We start from the raw sequence: 15,452 nt of genomic DNA on the forward strand, positions 1-15,452 counted from the left end.
ATTCAAAAAGCGAACATGGACATCCATTACTTTAATAAATCCAACTATTATATTCAAATGAAGATAATATAACTGTTTGTTTATTAAATAAACAACGTTTTATTGATATACTGTTGATTAATGTTTTATAAAACAATTTTTATTCATTTTATCCGGTAAGACTGGTGGATGTTTAATAACAATTAAAGTTAAGAAATCAATTTTGTAGCGTATAAAAATTACCAAGGGTAACCAGAACTTAGAACTTTTTTTACAAAATATGCAGACGATTCTATTCCCTCAAACAAAAATCTATATCAATAAATATGATATTATAATAAAGCCCGAAATTCCAGGATACTTACCTTTATGGATTGTCCTGTTTTTTTTTTTTTTTTTAATATCCATACCAATTGGTCAGTTCTGAGAAACAATTCCGTATATAAGGTTTTTATATACAGAATGAGCAACATAAAACCGAACCCATAACGTAACCGCTGCAGAATCAGTAGGTTATGTTGGAATATAATTTTATGAATGATACCTATAAATTAAATAAGAAAAACATAAAACGTAATTTAAATGTTGCATTTATTTACGGTATTGTTACAAAAGATGTTCAAAATGACCACCCTGGGCGTCGATGCACTTTTGTGGTTGACTGATCATATTAAGGGTCAGACGCAAAACGTTGTTGTCAATTGCGTTGATTTCTTGTGGAATGTTCACCTTCAGTTCATCAATATTGTAAGGATTAGATGCATAAACTCTCTCCTTTAAGTAGCCCCAAAGGAATAAAATTGCAAGTAGACAACTCTGGAGAATGTGGAGGCCACTGTTCTCTGCTGAGAGCTCGTTCATTTGTGAAAGCTGCATGAACGCGATTCAGTTAAACGTTTGATGTGTGACACGTTTCCGTCTTATTGGAAGAAGCTTTATTCTTTCTTATTATCAGTTAATTGCGCATAGATTTTTTCGGAAATTGTGAGGTAAACTTGTATAATGACAGTCTGGTCAAAACATATTTTTTTTAATTTTGTTTATTTCGGTTTTGCGGAGATATACCATTTACGTACCCCCCACAACTGGGGGATTTTCGTACTCACACGGGTTAAGCAAGATGTTATTAAGAGCACACGTGTGCCCGCACCCTACCGACTAAAATTCCTACTTCACCGTTCCTGTCCACCCGGGGCCTTTTTTGCAATTAAGTATAGCACAACCCGGGGAGTGCCAAAGCAGGAAGGCCCCTACGGGTCCCACAGCTTCACTACCGTCGTCCACCCGTGCAAGCACGGACAGACAATGGCTCCACTGAGCGGTGTCACCCCCCCGCCCAGACTATTGATTACACTTCTGACTACTGCGTTACGATTTTGAACTGCAACTGTACTCACCTTGAAATTGATACTCACATACTGGTATATCACTTGACACATCAGCTGAGATACTGGTACTACTCGCCGCTTGCTTAGGAGTTACCGGAGTCCCCGGCTTCAACACCATTGTCCATCGTTCATTTTCGCTCCACGAAAACATACTGGTCCCACTATACGATTACCGGAAACGGTACACCAATTTTCACATCTTGAAGTAGACGGTTGAATATCTCGTGAGGATTCCTCGCCTTCTAATACCTGGTGTTTTGCGATTTAACATGGCCGGATAAAGGAAACCATGCCTCGTCTGATGTGAAATACCACATGGTCTGTATCTATCCACCAACAATTCTTTCGAGAAGTTAGTTGCAGTAATCAACAGTTGTTTTACAGTTGTAACGCGGTATGGTTTCAATTTTACAAGATGTTTATTTAGCACCAGATTGTTGGGATAACTTACGTAGTGATTTTTTTTTGGACTGGCAGTAATTCTCCTTTTAGCAATGGCCTGTGGAGTCCTACGGAAGGTTGCATATTTAGTTTTGCATTTGAAACCGAACCTGTTGTACGCCATCGTTTCACTAAATCGTGTATGCCACGCTTCGCTGGGATACAGGCATTCGGAATTTTTTCTACGAATACTTGACGTGATTCTTCAAACGATCCAGAACGAATATAGGTCTCAAATATTCTCACCTGGATTGAATAAGCCACTTTACACAAACGCAACTGCACTACAACAAAACGAATAATGCACTGGCACGTAACCACCTGACAAACGGCAGCAACAATCAGTAGCAACATATACATCCACTAGTCGCGCTAGTTGTGTGAATGTCTCATAAATAGTGTTGGGTAGTGATTTTATTATGGGTTCAGTTTTATGTTGCTCACTCTGTAGAATCGTATAGCAAATCTGCTTGCTGAAACGCAATAAGTGCTACATAAATTAACTTTATAATTCAAGTATATCACATATTAATGAGTTATTGCTGTATTATAAGCTTCATATTATTAATTTATTTTATATTTTATAATACAATTTAAAAATTTCATACTACTAATACTATAATTTTTACTTTTCATAAGTTGAGTAGACTATGTACGTAATAAGTAATAAATACAGAATCCGGCAGAAATAACTCTCAGATTTTCCACCGTTGCTAGAGAAGCGCCATTAGTACGGGGCATGGTATCGGCACGCCATTTTGTAGCGGATGTCTTGCCATTTAGTTACAACCAAGGCTTGGAGTGGTAAGCATCACGCTGTTATCGAAACGTATTTAAAAAATGGCGATTCTGTTATCAACACACAGCAATTATTTCGTTCCCATCTTCGGCTAGGTTGACACGCCGCAGTACCCGATAAGCAGACAGTTTGGTTAGGTTGTCCAGTTTTGGAGATACTGGTTCAGCCTTGAGGAAGATACTACCAGGTAGGTTACAAAGCGCTCCAACACCCGAAAATATTGGAACAGTGAGACAAAAGTTACACAATTTCCACGTTACTCAGCTCTTAAACACGCTGCTGTGTTACAAATTTCTGATCGGATTGTAAGAAGAATTTTTCACGCCGACTTACATTTTCTTATTTATAAAATGATAGTCGCCCAACAGCTAAATGAACGTGACTACATGAACCGTATTGTTTTTGCCCGGCTATTCTCGAAAATGTTCCAGTGAAATTGATTGAGTTACCAAGTGACGAACCCCATTTTCATTTATCGGGTTGTGCTAATAAACAAACTTTCGATACTGGACAGAAAATAATCTCCTACAGCGTCATAAGCACCCTCTGTTCTCTGAGTGTGTTTCAGTTTGGTGTGCGATTTTTGAATACGGAATAACAGGGCCATACTATTTTGAGGAAGAAAGGAGGAGGAAAGTTACAGTAACTTCCTAATGTTATGTTACGTAACTTCTTGCTACTAAGACTTAATAAATTCGGAAATCAAGCCAATGACTTATGGTTTCAACAAGATGTAGCCACTGCTCATGCAGTAAAACAATCAATAGATTTCCTCAGAGAAATGATTCCCGGACGTCGTATTTCACGAGGAGATAGCCCATGGCCTGTATGGTCATCCGATCTTGCAGCGTATGATTATTTTCTTTGGGGACATCTAAACGCTGAAATCTTTAAACAGAAGCCAAGAACCCTCGATCATTTAAAAATTGTTATTCATCAAAAACTTACTGCAAAACCTTTGGAAATGACAAGAAAAGTAATTCGAAATTTCAGGGAGAGGTTAAAGACCAGTATAGATGTTGAAGTTCGGAATATGAACGACATAGTTTTTAAAAATTAATAAAAGGTGTTTGAAAATAAATGACAGACACTGTTCTTACAGAATATATTTAATTTTTTTTATAATCTTGTACTAATGTCTATTTTATTTATATTTAAAATCGGGGAGTTATTTCTGCCAGACTCTGGTACGAATTTTTTAAAGATGTAATAGTTTTTTTTTTACGCGGTTTAAACGACACGACGGCTTAACAGTTTACAAGCTGTAAAAATATATTAAATTTTTAATTCATATCGTAATTTATAATTCATTTGTTCATAGCGAGCTGAAATATCTAAGCCTTTCTTATAAAATGTACCAGATTTGAATCCCGATCATACGCAACAAAAGTTTCTTCTAATGTTCCCAAGCAGAAGTTTCAAATTAATGCGGTGAATCCACAATTAAAAAAAAAAAACATAAAACTCAGATTCACTTGCACATGTAAATTTAATGGAGCTGCTCAAATCAAATTTTCGACAAATTTAGTAATTCGTTTTAATTTGAATAGTTGGAAGCATAACAAATCGTATGAAATTTTTACTTTCCAGACATCGAAGACCTGGAGTTATGTTGCAAAAAGGAAAGTATGGTAATCAGTTCTAAAAAAGGAGTATGGATTTTTTTTGCAGTTCTCGATGTTATACGACTCAAACCCCAAATGAAAAAAAAAAACAGTGAGGGTAATGTACGTACTTCGTACATATGTTGGCGTATTTAAAACTTAATAACGTTTGACTGGATGAACCGATTTTGATTAAATTTTGTACAGAGATTCGTGTGTATGAAACAATTGGTTGATAAAATTTGTGGGCAACATTTCCATGGGATGGGGAAGGTTTTATGGAAACAATTTTCTAAAAATCTTTCAAACATAACCCCAATTTATATTAAACTATCGAGTTTATGAAACCATTTTTAAAAAATTCCTGTTTTCCAAAAGTCGAAAAAGCTATCTTTTTTTATCGTCTATTTTTTAACCGATTTTTTTAAATATTTTCTTAGGATAGTAGTAGTGCAAACGACCCAAAAAATTCTTTCCTGGCAATATTGTGGGTGGGGCCGATCAAAATTTAAAAATTTTGAATTTTTCAAAACTTTTTTGTTTTATTTAAACATATAATAATAATTATTATTTTACAATAAAACTTCATCATAAATTACCTCCACCCTTTTTCTTGTATAATTATTTTTCCACTATTTAAAAACAAATAATCAAAGCCAGGAAAGTATTACAACTTTATTGTCAGCTCTTTCTCTTTTTCGTCTAATTAATTATTTATTCTTTTTTCAGGTACACACAGAAGCAGTAGCAGGAGTTGTCGGTAGAGCGGACGTGTTAGCCTGTGTTTGCTATCTGCTGTCATTTCTTTGCTACGCACAACACGTTTCTAGAAGAGACGCATCATCTTGGTGTACTGATCAAGGACGTGTTTGGGTCAGTTTTGCAGCTGCAGTCGCTTTAGCCGCAGCAGCGATGCTTAGCAAAGAAACAGGGATTACTGTTATCGGAACTTGTGCTCTTTATGACATCCTTCGTGCTCGACGTCTGCCTTCTAAGGTAAGGAAGAATATTGTGTAAATGTTTTATTTTTTTGCTCTATTAGATAATTTTTTTTTATGTACATTATAAGCAATATCTGTATTATTCTTATTAGATCTCTTAAAAGTCCCTGTACATCAAATATATCGGTATTTATAATCGGCGTGTAATAAAATGTATAATAGATAAAATGATTGATATTTAATATTGAATAAATTAAACCGCACTATATTAGATTTAATCTGTAGTTTGTAACAGTGTTAAAATAGTTAGCCAATATTTTCGACTCTCCAGGATATCGAGTCCAGTATTAATTATTTAAAATCGTTAAATAGTACCTTCCTTCGTTCGTAAAGTGAAACTGCGTGCTTATAGCGGTATTACATTCAGCAGTACGTCCCTTGAACGTGTCTTTAATTAGAACTCAACAATATTCCGTGGCCGGATGAAGGAAGATGATGACAGCAGTTGATGACAAAGAAAATGTAGCTGGTAGAATTAAAGTTGGTCAGTCCATAATACAGAAAGGAAAATGTTTATTCTTCATATCTTTCTTAAATATATTTTTAACCAAGCAATTAAAGCTATAGAATATTAGAATCTCTTTAAGTGACCATTTTTCTTTTTCCACATATGGAAAGTAAAATAAATATACTTAATTTACGATTATATCTGTTGAAAAAGTTACATTTAACCGGTTAATACAAGAATCTGTAGTGGGATTTTTACAGCCACCATGTAGAAATCGAGTCTTTGAATAGGTATCGTAAACTGGTTGAACTTACCAAACCACATAAATACAACGACCCAATTACGCACGTTTTTAGGTCGTATGCAGTGGGCGCCCAAACAAAACCCACAAGAAGAAGAGTTTACGGATAATACAAAAGGGTTAGGTAGAGGGGAAGGGAGAAGTTACCCACAAATGGACCACAAGATGAAATAAATGTAGTAAATACAAAGAAAGAGTGCTTTTCAACTTTCTCTAGGTTGTGAGCATCTACCCTACCCATAATCTTGTAGATCTTGGTATTTATACCCAGGACAAGAAAATCACGGTACTGATCACTGATCAATGATCAATTTTCTAGTTTAAATATGTGCTGTTATATTTTCTTCTTTCCCATACTAATGAATCGCCTAAATATCAGGTTCAGGCTTCGTTACCGTTCGAAACATAGAAATTTATTTTCTCATTTCATTTTTATTAAATTAATATTCAGGTTTACTACCTTTAAATAATATTAAAAAAAAAAATGCACGTAAATTTCTTTAGATGTGGCATTTAAAAAATACTAGTTTCTTTAAATAAATTTAAAAGCAGATTAGGGTGCTGGTAAAGTTTCGTATCGAATTTAGATCCTTTAAAATTTGATCAGTTATGATAGAAGGACATATTACATCAATTAACGAAAGTGTAATATTATGATATTATACTAAGATAGATATGATTAAGATAGATATGTCTATTTTAAACCGGAAGGCAAAAGTTGCGTACCGTAAGGTAAAGATTAAAAATCGTAAAGGTTAGTCAACTGGCTAGTGTTGGTTCAATATAAATAAAAAAGTTATTAAGTTTTCTTTGAAAACTGTATATTAATTTTTTTTGTTTTTTTGTTTGTGGCTGGGTTTTATGTATCTCTTTTATTACTTAAGACTGTTCGTATAGTTTAATTTTTTCTAATAGTTTTCTCTTAACTTTTTTATACAAAGTGAAATAACGAAAAAGCTGGACTTCATGTGCTAGACTGCGCAACAATTTTTTTATATTCTTTTAGGGAGTAAAAAATTAATTTTCCTATTTTTTTGTAGTTATATAAAAAAAATGGATGTAAAAAGACGATACAAAATATACTTGTTCCGTGACATAATTAAAAAAATCTTTTTACAAAATTTAGAATGTCAGTGTTTAAATTAATATTAATTTATACTTGATTAACGCAATAGAATAAGAATTCAAATTTCATAATATAATTATATTACTTTAGCGTACCGAAATTTATTTTAAATCTGGTATATAAATTAAAGATAACATTATACTTTATTTTCCGTAATTATTATACCATACCAAATTGCAACAAATATTTCTCATTTTTTTCTATATAAAGTATGAACGAAATAACCTATTATTGCAAATTTATTTAATTTTTTGTTCCAAATTCAAATTTTTTGGCTATCTACTTCTCTTATATTGGTTATTCATCATAAATATAAAAAAAAGAGAATAAAACAGAATATAACTCATTTATATCAGAACTTATAATTCACATGTCATCTCATTATATTATATAGATACAAAACTTTACTGAATTAAAATACGTCTCTAATTTATTTCTGGTAGACTAATTTTAAATCTACGCAGACTAAAAGTTTTTTTACGCATCTTACTACTTCAGCACAGTGTATAATAAAATCGTACATTCAACCTTACTCATATGGTTTATTTTAGTTTACTCTTAGAGAGTAAATTTGAAGGAGTCGAGTATCTTAATACGCTAAGATTAATTCAGATTTCATTTCTATTACTACTTTCACTTTCTGAACATTTTATATTCTTTGTGGAAAGTAACTAGCTTCAAATGTAATCAAAGATTATAATTTTTGGTAATATAAGACCGACAGAAATGTAATGTATCTTCTCCGTTTTCTTCCAGGAATATTTTTTATTATTTGTTGGCCTTTCTATATCTTTTGGTATTTCTCCTGTTTCATAGTCTTTCTCAAATGGATTGAAGTTAGTAACTAACAGTAATTAAACATAACTTGGTTATTAATGATAAACTTTCAACAAAAGAAATATTTAGGTACGAAAAATCGTATACAAGTAATAAGATTTACGAAAGAATAAGCTTGCAAATGAACAGTTTCATTTTACAAACCAATGAGGGAAATTTTAATAGTACACAAAATCAAAAATTGTTCTGTTCCAATTTTATTAGCTCAAATTATTAACGAAGAAATAACTCAAAAAAAAATACAAATTTATTTCAACGAAACATATTGAAATTATTGAAAACTACGTATAAGTAAATTACCTTTATTGGCTTGTTTCCAGGAAGGATTATTTCAACATTTTACAATTTTTTAAAGAAATGTTATAAAAAATAATTAATATTTAAATATTTTTAAGAAGTGTTTTCAATTTTAAAAAAAAATCAAATTATCAGTTTCAATACACTCTGATTTCTTTTCTAAATGTAATTTAGCTCTCCGTTAGATTTCAAAATAATTTTCAGGGAATTGTGTTTTTTTAACATAATGTTACGTATTTATGTAGTTTTATAATGTAAATTAACATCGAAATTTATGAAGAACTAGCTCCACGTAGCAGCTTTATAGTAATATAGTTATATAACGTCGTTATATAGTTACTTGCGTTTCCCTAGCGGTCAATTTTTTATTTTGTTTTGTTTTTTAGTCAAGTAACCGGAGGCAGGTGCAGTCAGTCACACATATAGTAACAGTGGCAGTGGCTGTGTTGATTGAACCACATTGCCGTATACCTTCGCACCACTTAAAAAATTACAATTAAAAATTAATTAGAAAATGGTTTTTAAATATTTATTTGAAGAGTACTTGCAAGCCCAAATCTACTTTTACTATAGCCGGGATTGGGAAAATTTACAATTATTGTCAAAACTTTTTTTTTTACTTTTTTTCATCCCCTTTCAAGTTCAAATAAAAAAAAAAAAAAAAAAAAACCTAGAAATTAGTTTACTGAAGTGAAGATTACACTCGCCAAAAATAAGGGTGATTTCATTTGTTACCTACGGGACCACTGTTAGGTATTGCTTCAGAGGATGAGCTGAATGACAAACTTAGCGTATGAAAAACTGCCATGCCTGACCGGGATTCGAACCGGGTACCTTCGGATGAAAGGCCGAGACGCTACCACTTGCGCCAAGGAGGCTTGTTAATTTGTTACCAAGAAATAAAAAATAACAGGTATTCAAATATCCCTTTTAACCCTCGAAACTTAAAATTTCAAAAATCTAGAAATTCGTTGTTAGGTATTCGTATCATTCAGTCAAACCCAGCTTACTCAATGATAGATACTCGCAGTTGACAATTCATTAAAGTTTGTGCTTCGACCGGCAAATCTCAACTGTTGCATATATATTAGAGATTTTTCTAGATGAAATTTATCCAAAATCCTTCTCACTTATGGCAAGAAACATGAGTAAAAATTTGTTTCTGATTAATCATGTAGTGTTTTTGTTTATTCCAAGCAAACAAAAATCTTCTTTCTCTTTACATAATAGTATAGATTTAGAAGAAAAAGAAGTTTCCTTAGAACTATTTGTTATATCGACTACCTGTTCAAAACATTACAGTCCGTATAGAAAGGGTAGAAATTAGATCATATCAGGCCGCAAAACTATACAACTGTAAAGCGTCTGTATTATTTTCGATATTAATAATAAAAAAAAAATTATGTTTGCCGATGAATTTGTTTCTCGCTTATAATAATGATAAAATTTGAGAATGATTTTATTTGACTCTATCAATCGCTTTTCTATAATCATATTCAATTTTATTTTATTACAGAAAACTTTCTTCAAAAAGGTGGAAAATAATTAGAAAATATTTTTTTTACTGTTTATATTAATATTTATTTATTTTTTTAAATGAATATATATTATTAATTTAATCGAATATTTTTTTTTAGTGAAACACTCCAAACTATTTATAAAATCACAGCCTAAATCTGAATTTTTCTTTCTGACCCCGACCCGTTAGGGCGTTTCTAGTATCATGATTTATCAAATAATTTTCAAGTACTAATTAATTTTTTCTGGCAAAAATTATAAGATAAAACCTGTATGCAATAAATGAAACAACCTTTATTTCGTAGAACGTGAAGCGCATTTGAAAATCTAACTAAATATATTATTCATGCTGTGAAATCATTAATAATGCTATGTTAATATTTCACATAGAAATGATTATTCGGTGCTTTGCATTCTGAGCAAAATCTGAAGTAAAAATTATGAATTAAGTTTCGCTAATTTCCTCTTTTGCAGTTATTGAAAAGATCTGTTTTAAACATAACTTATCTCTGACTTAATAACAGATATTCTTAATGTAACAAATTTCCTTATTTAATTAATCGTAAAGAACAAATCAGTCTTTTAACTTTTAAAAATATCATCATCAAAATATTTTGTTTTTTTGAAAAAAGACCATGAGTGGAGTAATTTGTTAAATACATAATATTGTTAGATGATTTTGCATAAATATTAAGAAAAATGTTATTAAAATGAAATGAAATTACATATTTTAACATGAAAACTATTATGGAATAAAATTAGCCTTTCCAAAATTTTATAAAGCTTCAGATATAAAAAGAAATCTATTGATATAGATTCTCAACCGGCAAACATATGTTGTAAATATTTTAAACCAAATAAAAAATCCCCTTTTGGTCTTTTTAGGCTAGATCAGTTGTGATATTAAAGCGTTTCACCAATGTATATACGGAATACAACATATAATAATTTAAAAATTGCTTTAATGTATTTTTTTCTTTACTCTGGTTAATGAAGTCATAGACTGAATAGAATATATCTCGGTTTGGGTCATTTTGGATCTTCAGGGTTTTTTATAGGATGAAAAGAAAATTATACCCATCATTGATTAACGTCTTTGATCAACGGAAAATCGGTATGAAACGTGGAGTTGATGGATGTACACTTGATATTCCTTTAAATTTTCTTCAAGATGCTTTTACTTGTTAAATTCAAAGTGTTATGAAACCATTAGGTTTAAAGGAAATGCAGTTAAATTTAGTCTAACCCGTTAATATTTTATAATACTTTATATATATATATATATATATATGTGGTGTGTGTGTGTGTGTGTGTGTGTGTGTGTGTGTGTGTGTCGTACTCGTAAATATTTTATTAATAATAGAATTTCAGCGAAAAGTGGATATTAATCTTATACATTCTTGTTTTCTATTGAAGCAAACATATTGCTTCGTAATATCCAACATCATAGGAAAAAGAAAGGTTAAATGTCAAAGGTTCGTACTGTGGTGGAAATCTAGTGGTATAAAAAGAATAGGAGGGGTTAAAGTAGAATATAGTATAGCGTCAAGGGTGTTGCCTACCGATATCTGGCGCTTCTTGTTAGCACAACCCCGACACACACAAGAGTTCTCGAAAAACATTGCATTATTCAAATTGAATGAACGAACGTTTTGCCCGGCCGTCTCTTCTATTGCTCCGCGTTGTGTTCGACCCTGCTGTAAATCTGTCTCGAACTAAATTGAAAATGTCTGAAATTCCAGCGTCTTAAATCACAGGCAGGCTACCTCGTTCTCTTCGACCGATATCGTTACATTAAACTTTCCTGCTCCTGCTTGCTGCTCGACCGACTGATGGATAAATAACGTCACCCTTTTACCCTTTTGCGACTGACTTCTAGTAATACGGGATTAAATGATGCGCTCCCTAGTGAATTAAATCATCCGACATGGTTGTCTATATGTTGAATCGAATAAAGTAAAAGTTCTGAGTATAGATTTATTTCTCCTTTATAATAAACCTTTTTTGTTCGCTTTCGTTAAGTTTGCTTGTATTTTTTAATTGAGAATTCTATTATAAAAATTTAGATCATGATTGAATAGAACTTTCTGTTTATTACAGTAAATGTAACTGTGAAACACTAATTCGGTGTTTTTATAATGACGTTTACAAATGGTACATAAAATAACTAAAAATATCTTTTAATAAAAAAATATACGTTGTTATTTCATTCCTAAGAATATAAAAAATATGTAGCTTTGTTAGGTTACGAAAACTTTTACATATCTTAATTTAATATATATCTTTTTAATATTACTTTAATATTTACTTTTAATATGAAAACAATATTATGTTGTATTCTTATGTAAATATTCAAGCCTATTATAGACTTATTAGATTTATAATTGAATTTTAAATCCAACTGGTAGATAAAATGATAAGAATTATCAACTGTTTTAGATTGCTGTAAAACACTGTTTGGAATCTCAGAACAATACAAAGGAGTCATCCTCAATACATGATGTAGATTTTCCGTTATTTAGAAAAAGCAATATTTGGAATAGTTTAACATTTTTGTTTTACCTCCTATATTTTTGTATTTTCTCTCATATGGTTAGTAAAACCATAGATTACGAAAACTTTAATTTTTTACGAACAATTTTATTTTTTTTTAGTATTTTTTGTGTTTTTTTTTAACAGTATATTTTCGTATTTTTCTCTTTTATTGTTTGAAAAATATCTGAGATAATCCACAGTTGTCTGTCTTCTTTAACAGTAACAGTATTCGTTATTCATTCAGTCCATAAAGTGAACAGAGTAATGCTCTTTGTAAAAATTAAATATCTCTTTCATGTTGTTGATTTTGGCATATGGATGTGCTAACGTGAAGAAGGTAACGGGAATCCACTTAACTCTTCTCTTTTCATGGTAAGCGAAGCATGAGATGCTTACTATCTTAGCAGTAAGATAGTAAATTTCATGATTGATTTATATATCTCATGTTAGATCTTTTTTTTTTTTTTTTTGCGGCACATTACACTTATATATAAATACTGATAGAGAAGGAAAAGTCAATACATTCAGATATTTTCCGAAAATTTACAGAAAAAAGCGTTGCGTAAATGCTTGTCTGATATAAATTTATCTAAAAATATGGTCTTCGAAAAATTTACTCAAATTTACTCTGGGAACTAGTATGGTTTAATTGGGATAAATACTTCTCCAAGATCAAACCAAATACAAATTATTTGTTACAAAATTGGATTTTTCTGGTAATTTTTTTATGGAAAATAAAAATAATGAACTCAATTTTATTTTGCCATTAAATAATAATATACTATTGATTTTTTTTATTGTTTTGAATTACATAAATCAGTTTTATATCACTTTATTTTTATTCTTAGAATAAAGTGATATGTTTTAATAATTGAAAAATGCTTTATTTTGCATGTTTTATTTTTAAAGATGCAGATAACTTTATTTTTATCTTTATTTTATATTATAACTTTATTTTAAAATAAAGTTATCTGCATCTTTAAAAATAAAACATGCAAAATAAAGCATTTTTCAATTATTAAAACATATAAACGATTAAACATTATTGAAATTTATTCATCCAAAAGACGTTTTAGAGATAATTTTTAGGCATCTTCTTCCGTGGAGTTTCTAGTAAACTGTTTCTACAGCAAATTGTTTAAAAAGTTTCAAAACCACTTACTAGAAAAGATAATATATTGAGGGAACAAACATTACACAGTAATTAAATATATATAATTTAGAAATTACATATTACGTCAAACATTACATACACGAATAAATATATTATGTAGACACGAACAATATTATGTAGAAATATATACGTTCATGAGAATAAATTTTTATCAGTAATATTAAGAATGGTTTACGTCATTTTTTAAATTGATTTTCTATGTAAACGCCTAATAATATACACATATATTATTATAGGGGAAGGTGATCAGAATGTAATAATGAAAAAAATTAATTTTAGCACCTTACTGAAAATCGAACTACGATGAGAAGGTTAGTATTCAAAATGATGTCACTGAAATACAAATTACGAATATACTTGATAATGTATTACAATTTTACATGTTATCTATATTAATATGAAAGTATCGAGGCGTAAAATTACATAAAGCTAAGTACAGAATCAGCAACATAAAGCCGAAACGATACTGAAACCGTTTCCCAACACTATTTATGAAAGACACACACAACTAGCGCGACTCGTGGATGTATATGTTACTACTAATTGTTGCTGCCGTTTGTTAGGTGGTTACGTGTCAACGCAGTATACGTTTTTTAGCAGTGCAGTTGTGTTTGTGTAAAATTCCTTATTTAATCCACGAGAAGATAGCTCTAGTTGAGGCCTATATTCGTCCTGGATGTTTTGAAAAATCACGTCAAGTATTCGTAAAAAAATTTCCGAATGCCTGTATCCCAGCAAAGAGTAGCGTAAACAATTTAGTTAAAAAATGACGTACAACAACAGGTTTGATTTCAAATGCAAAGCGAAATAGGTAGCATTCCGTTAGGACTCCACAAGCCATTGTCGATATTGAAAGGAGAATTACTGCCAGTCTAGGAGATGCCATTGTCGAAAAATTCTATTTGCAATTAACTGATAATGAAAAATAATACAGCTTCTTCCAGCAAGACAGAGTAACGAGTCCCACATCAAACGTTTCACTGAATCGCGTTCATGCAGCTTTCACAAATGAACGAACTCTCAGCAGAGAACAGTGGCCTCCACATTCCCCACAGTTGTCTACTTGCAATTTTTTTCCTTTGGGGCTACTTAAAGGAGAGAGTTTATGCAACTAATCCTTACAATATTGATGAACTGAAGGTGAACATTCAACGAGAAATCAACGCAATTGATAACAACGTTTTGCGTCAGACCCTCAATGTGCATTTTGCGTCAGCACAAAAGTGCATCGATGCCCAGAGTAGTCATTTTGAACATATTTTGTAACAATACCGTAAATAAATGCAACATTTAAATTATGTTTTATGTTCTCCTATTTATTTTATCGGCATCATTCATAAAATTACCTTTATTTTTTTCAATATTACCTTGATTTACAGTAAACATTATATTTCCTTTAAAACTCACAATTTGAAAATATTCAATTTTTTTTTTTGTTTTAAAACCCAAATTTTTTTAAATAAAACATCTATGACGTAAGATTATATTTTACTTTATTATAATAATATTAAAAAAAATTTGTTAAATTTTTATGACAGGTTTATAATCAGTATTTCAGGAATATTATTTTTAATATACTAATATATCTGCAGGCGATCATGACACGATTGGAAAGTTAAGTTTAATTATTGAATATTAAATTAGTATTCGGCTAAAAGAAAATGTACCTTTAAACTGTAACAAGTTAATAATTACTATTTTTCATCAGAAATTACAAGATATCCTTTTTTAAATAATGGCTTTGTAATTATGTAAAAATATATAAATTTTATAAATAATAAAAAAAATTACCCATCTCTCCGATAAAACGGTACATATGTTATTAATGAATTAAACCAAATTTACGGAATTAGAATAAACATTAGGCTGAACCTGGCCATGAAAAACACAAAAAATGGCCAAAAATTTGTTTGCCTATGTTTAAAAGCTTTGCAGAATTGCTTAATATCACAAAAAAATAATTTCATTTCTCCTTACCGTTAGTTACTTCAGAAAGGTTTTTTT

At 30.6% G+C, this 15,452-nt stretch overlaps 1 protein-coding gene across 1 annotated transcript in view; it reads left to right on the plus strand.

The window, feature by feature from the left end:
- Positions 1 to 15,452, plus strand: part of Tmtc2 (Transmembrane O-mannosyltransferase targeting cadherins 2) — a 1,137,584-nt gene that overhangs the window by 399,736 nt on the left and 722,396 nt on the right. Inside the window, exon 3 of the mRNA XM_075369640.1 lies at positions 4,941 to 5,207. Within this exon, the coding sequence (XP_075225755.1) occupies positions 4,941 to 5,207 (267 nt within the window). The remainder of the gene's footprint in view (positions 1 to 4,940; positions 5,208 to 15,452) is intronic.

This window comes from Lycorma delicatula, chromosome 6 (assembly GCF_047948215.1).
Source record: "Lycorma delicatula isolate Av1 chromosome 6, ASM4794821v1, whole genome shotgun sequence".
NCBI lineage: Eukaryota > Metazoa > Arthropoda > Insecta > Hemiptera > Fulgoridae > Lycorma > Lycorma delicatula.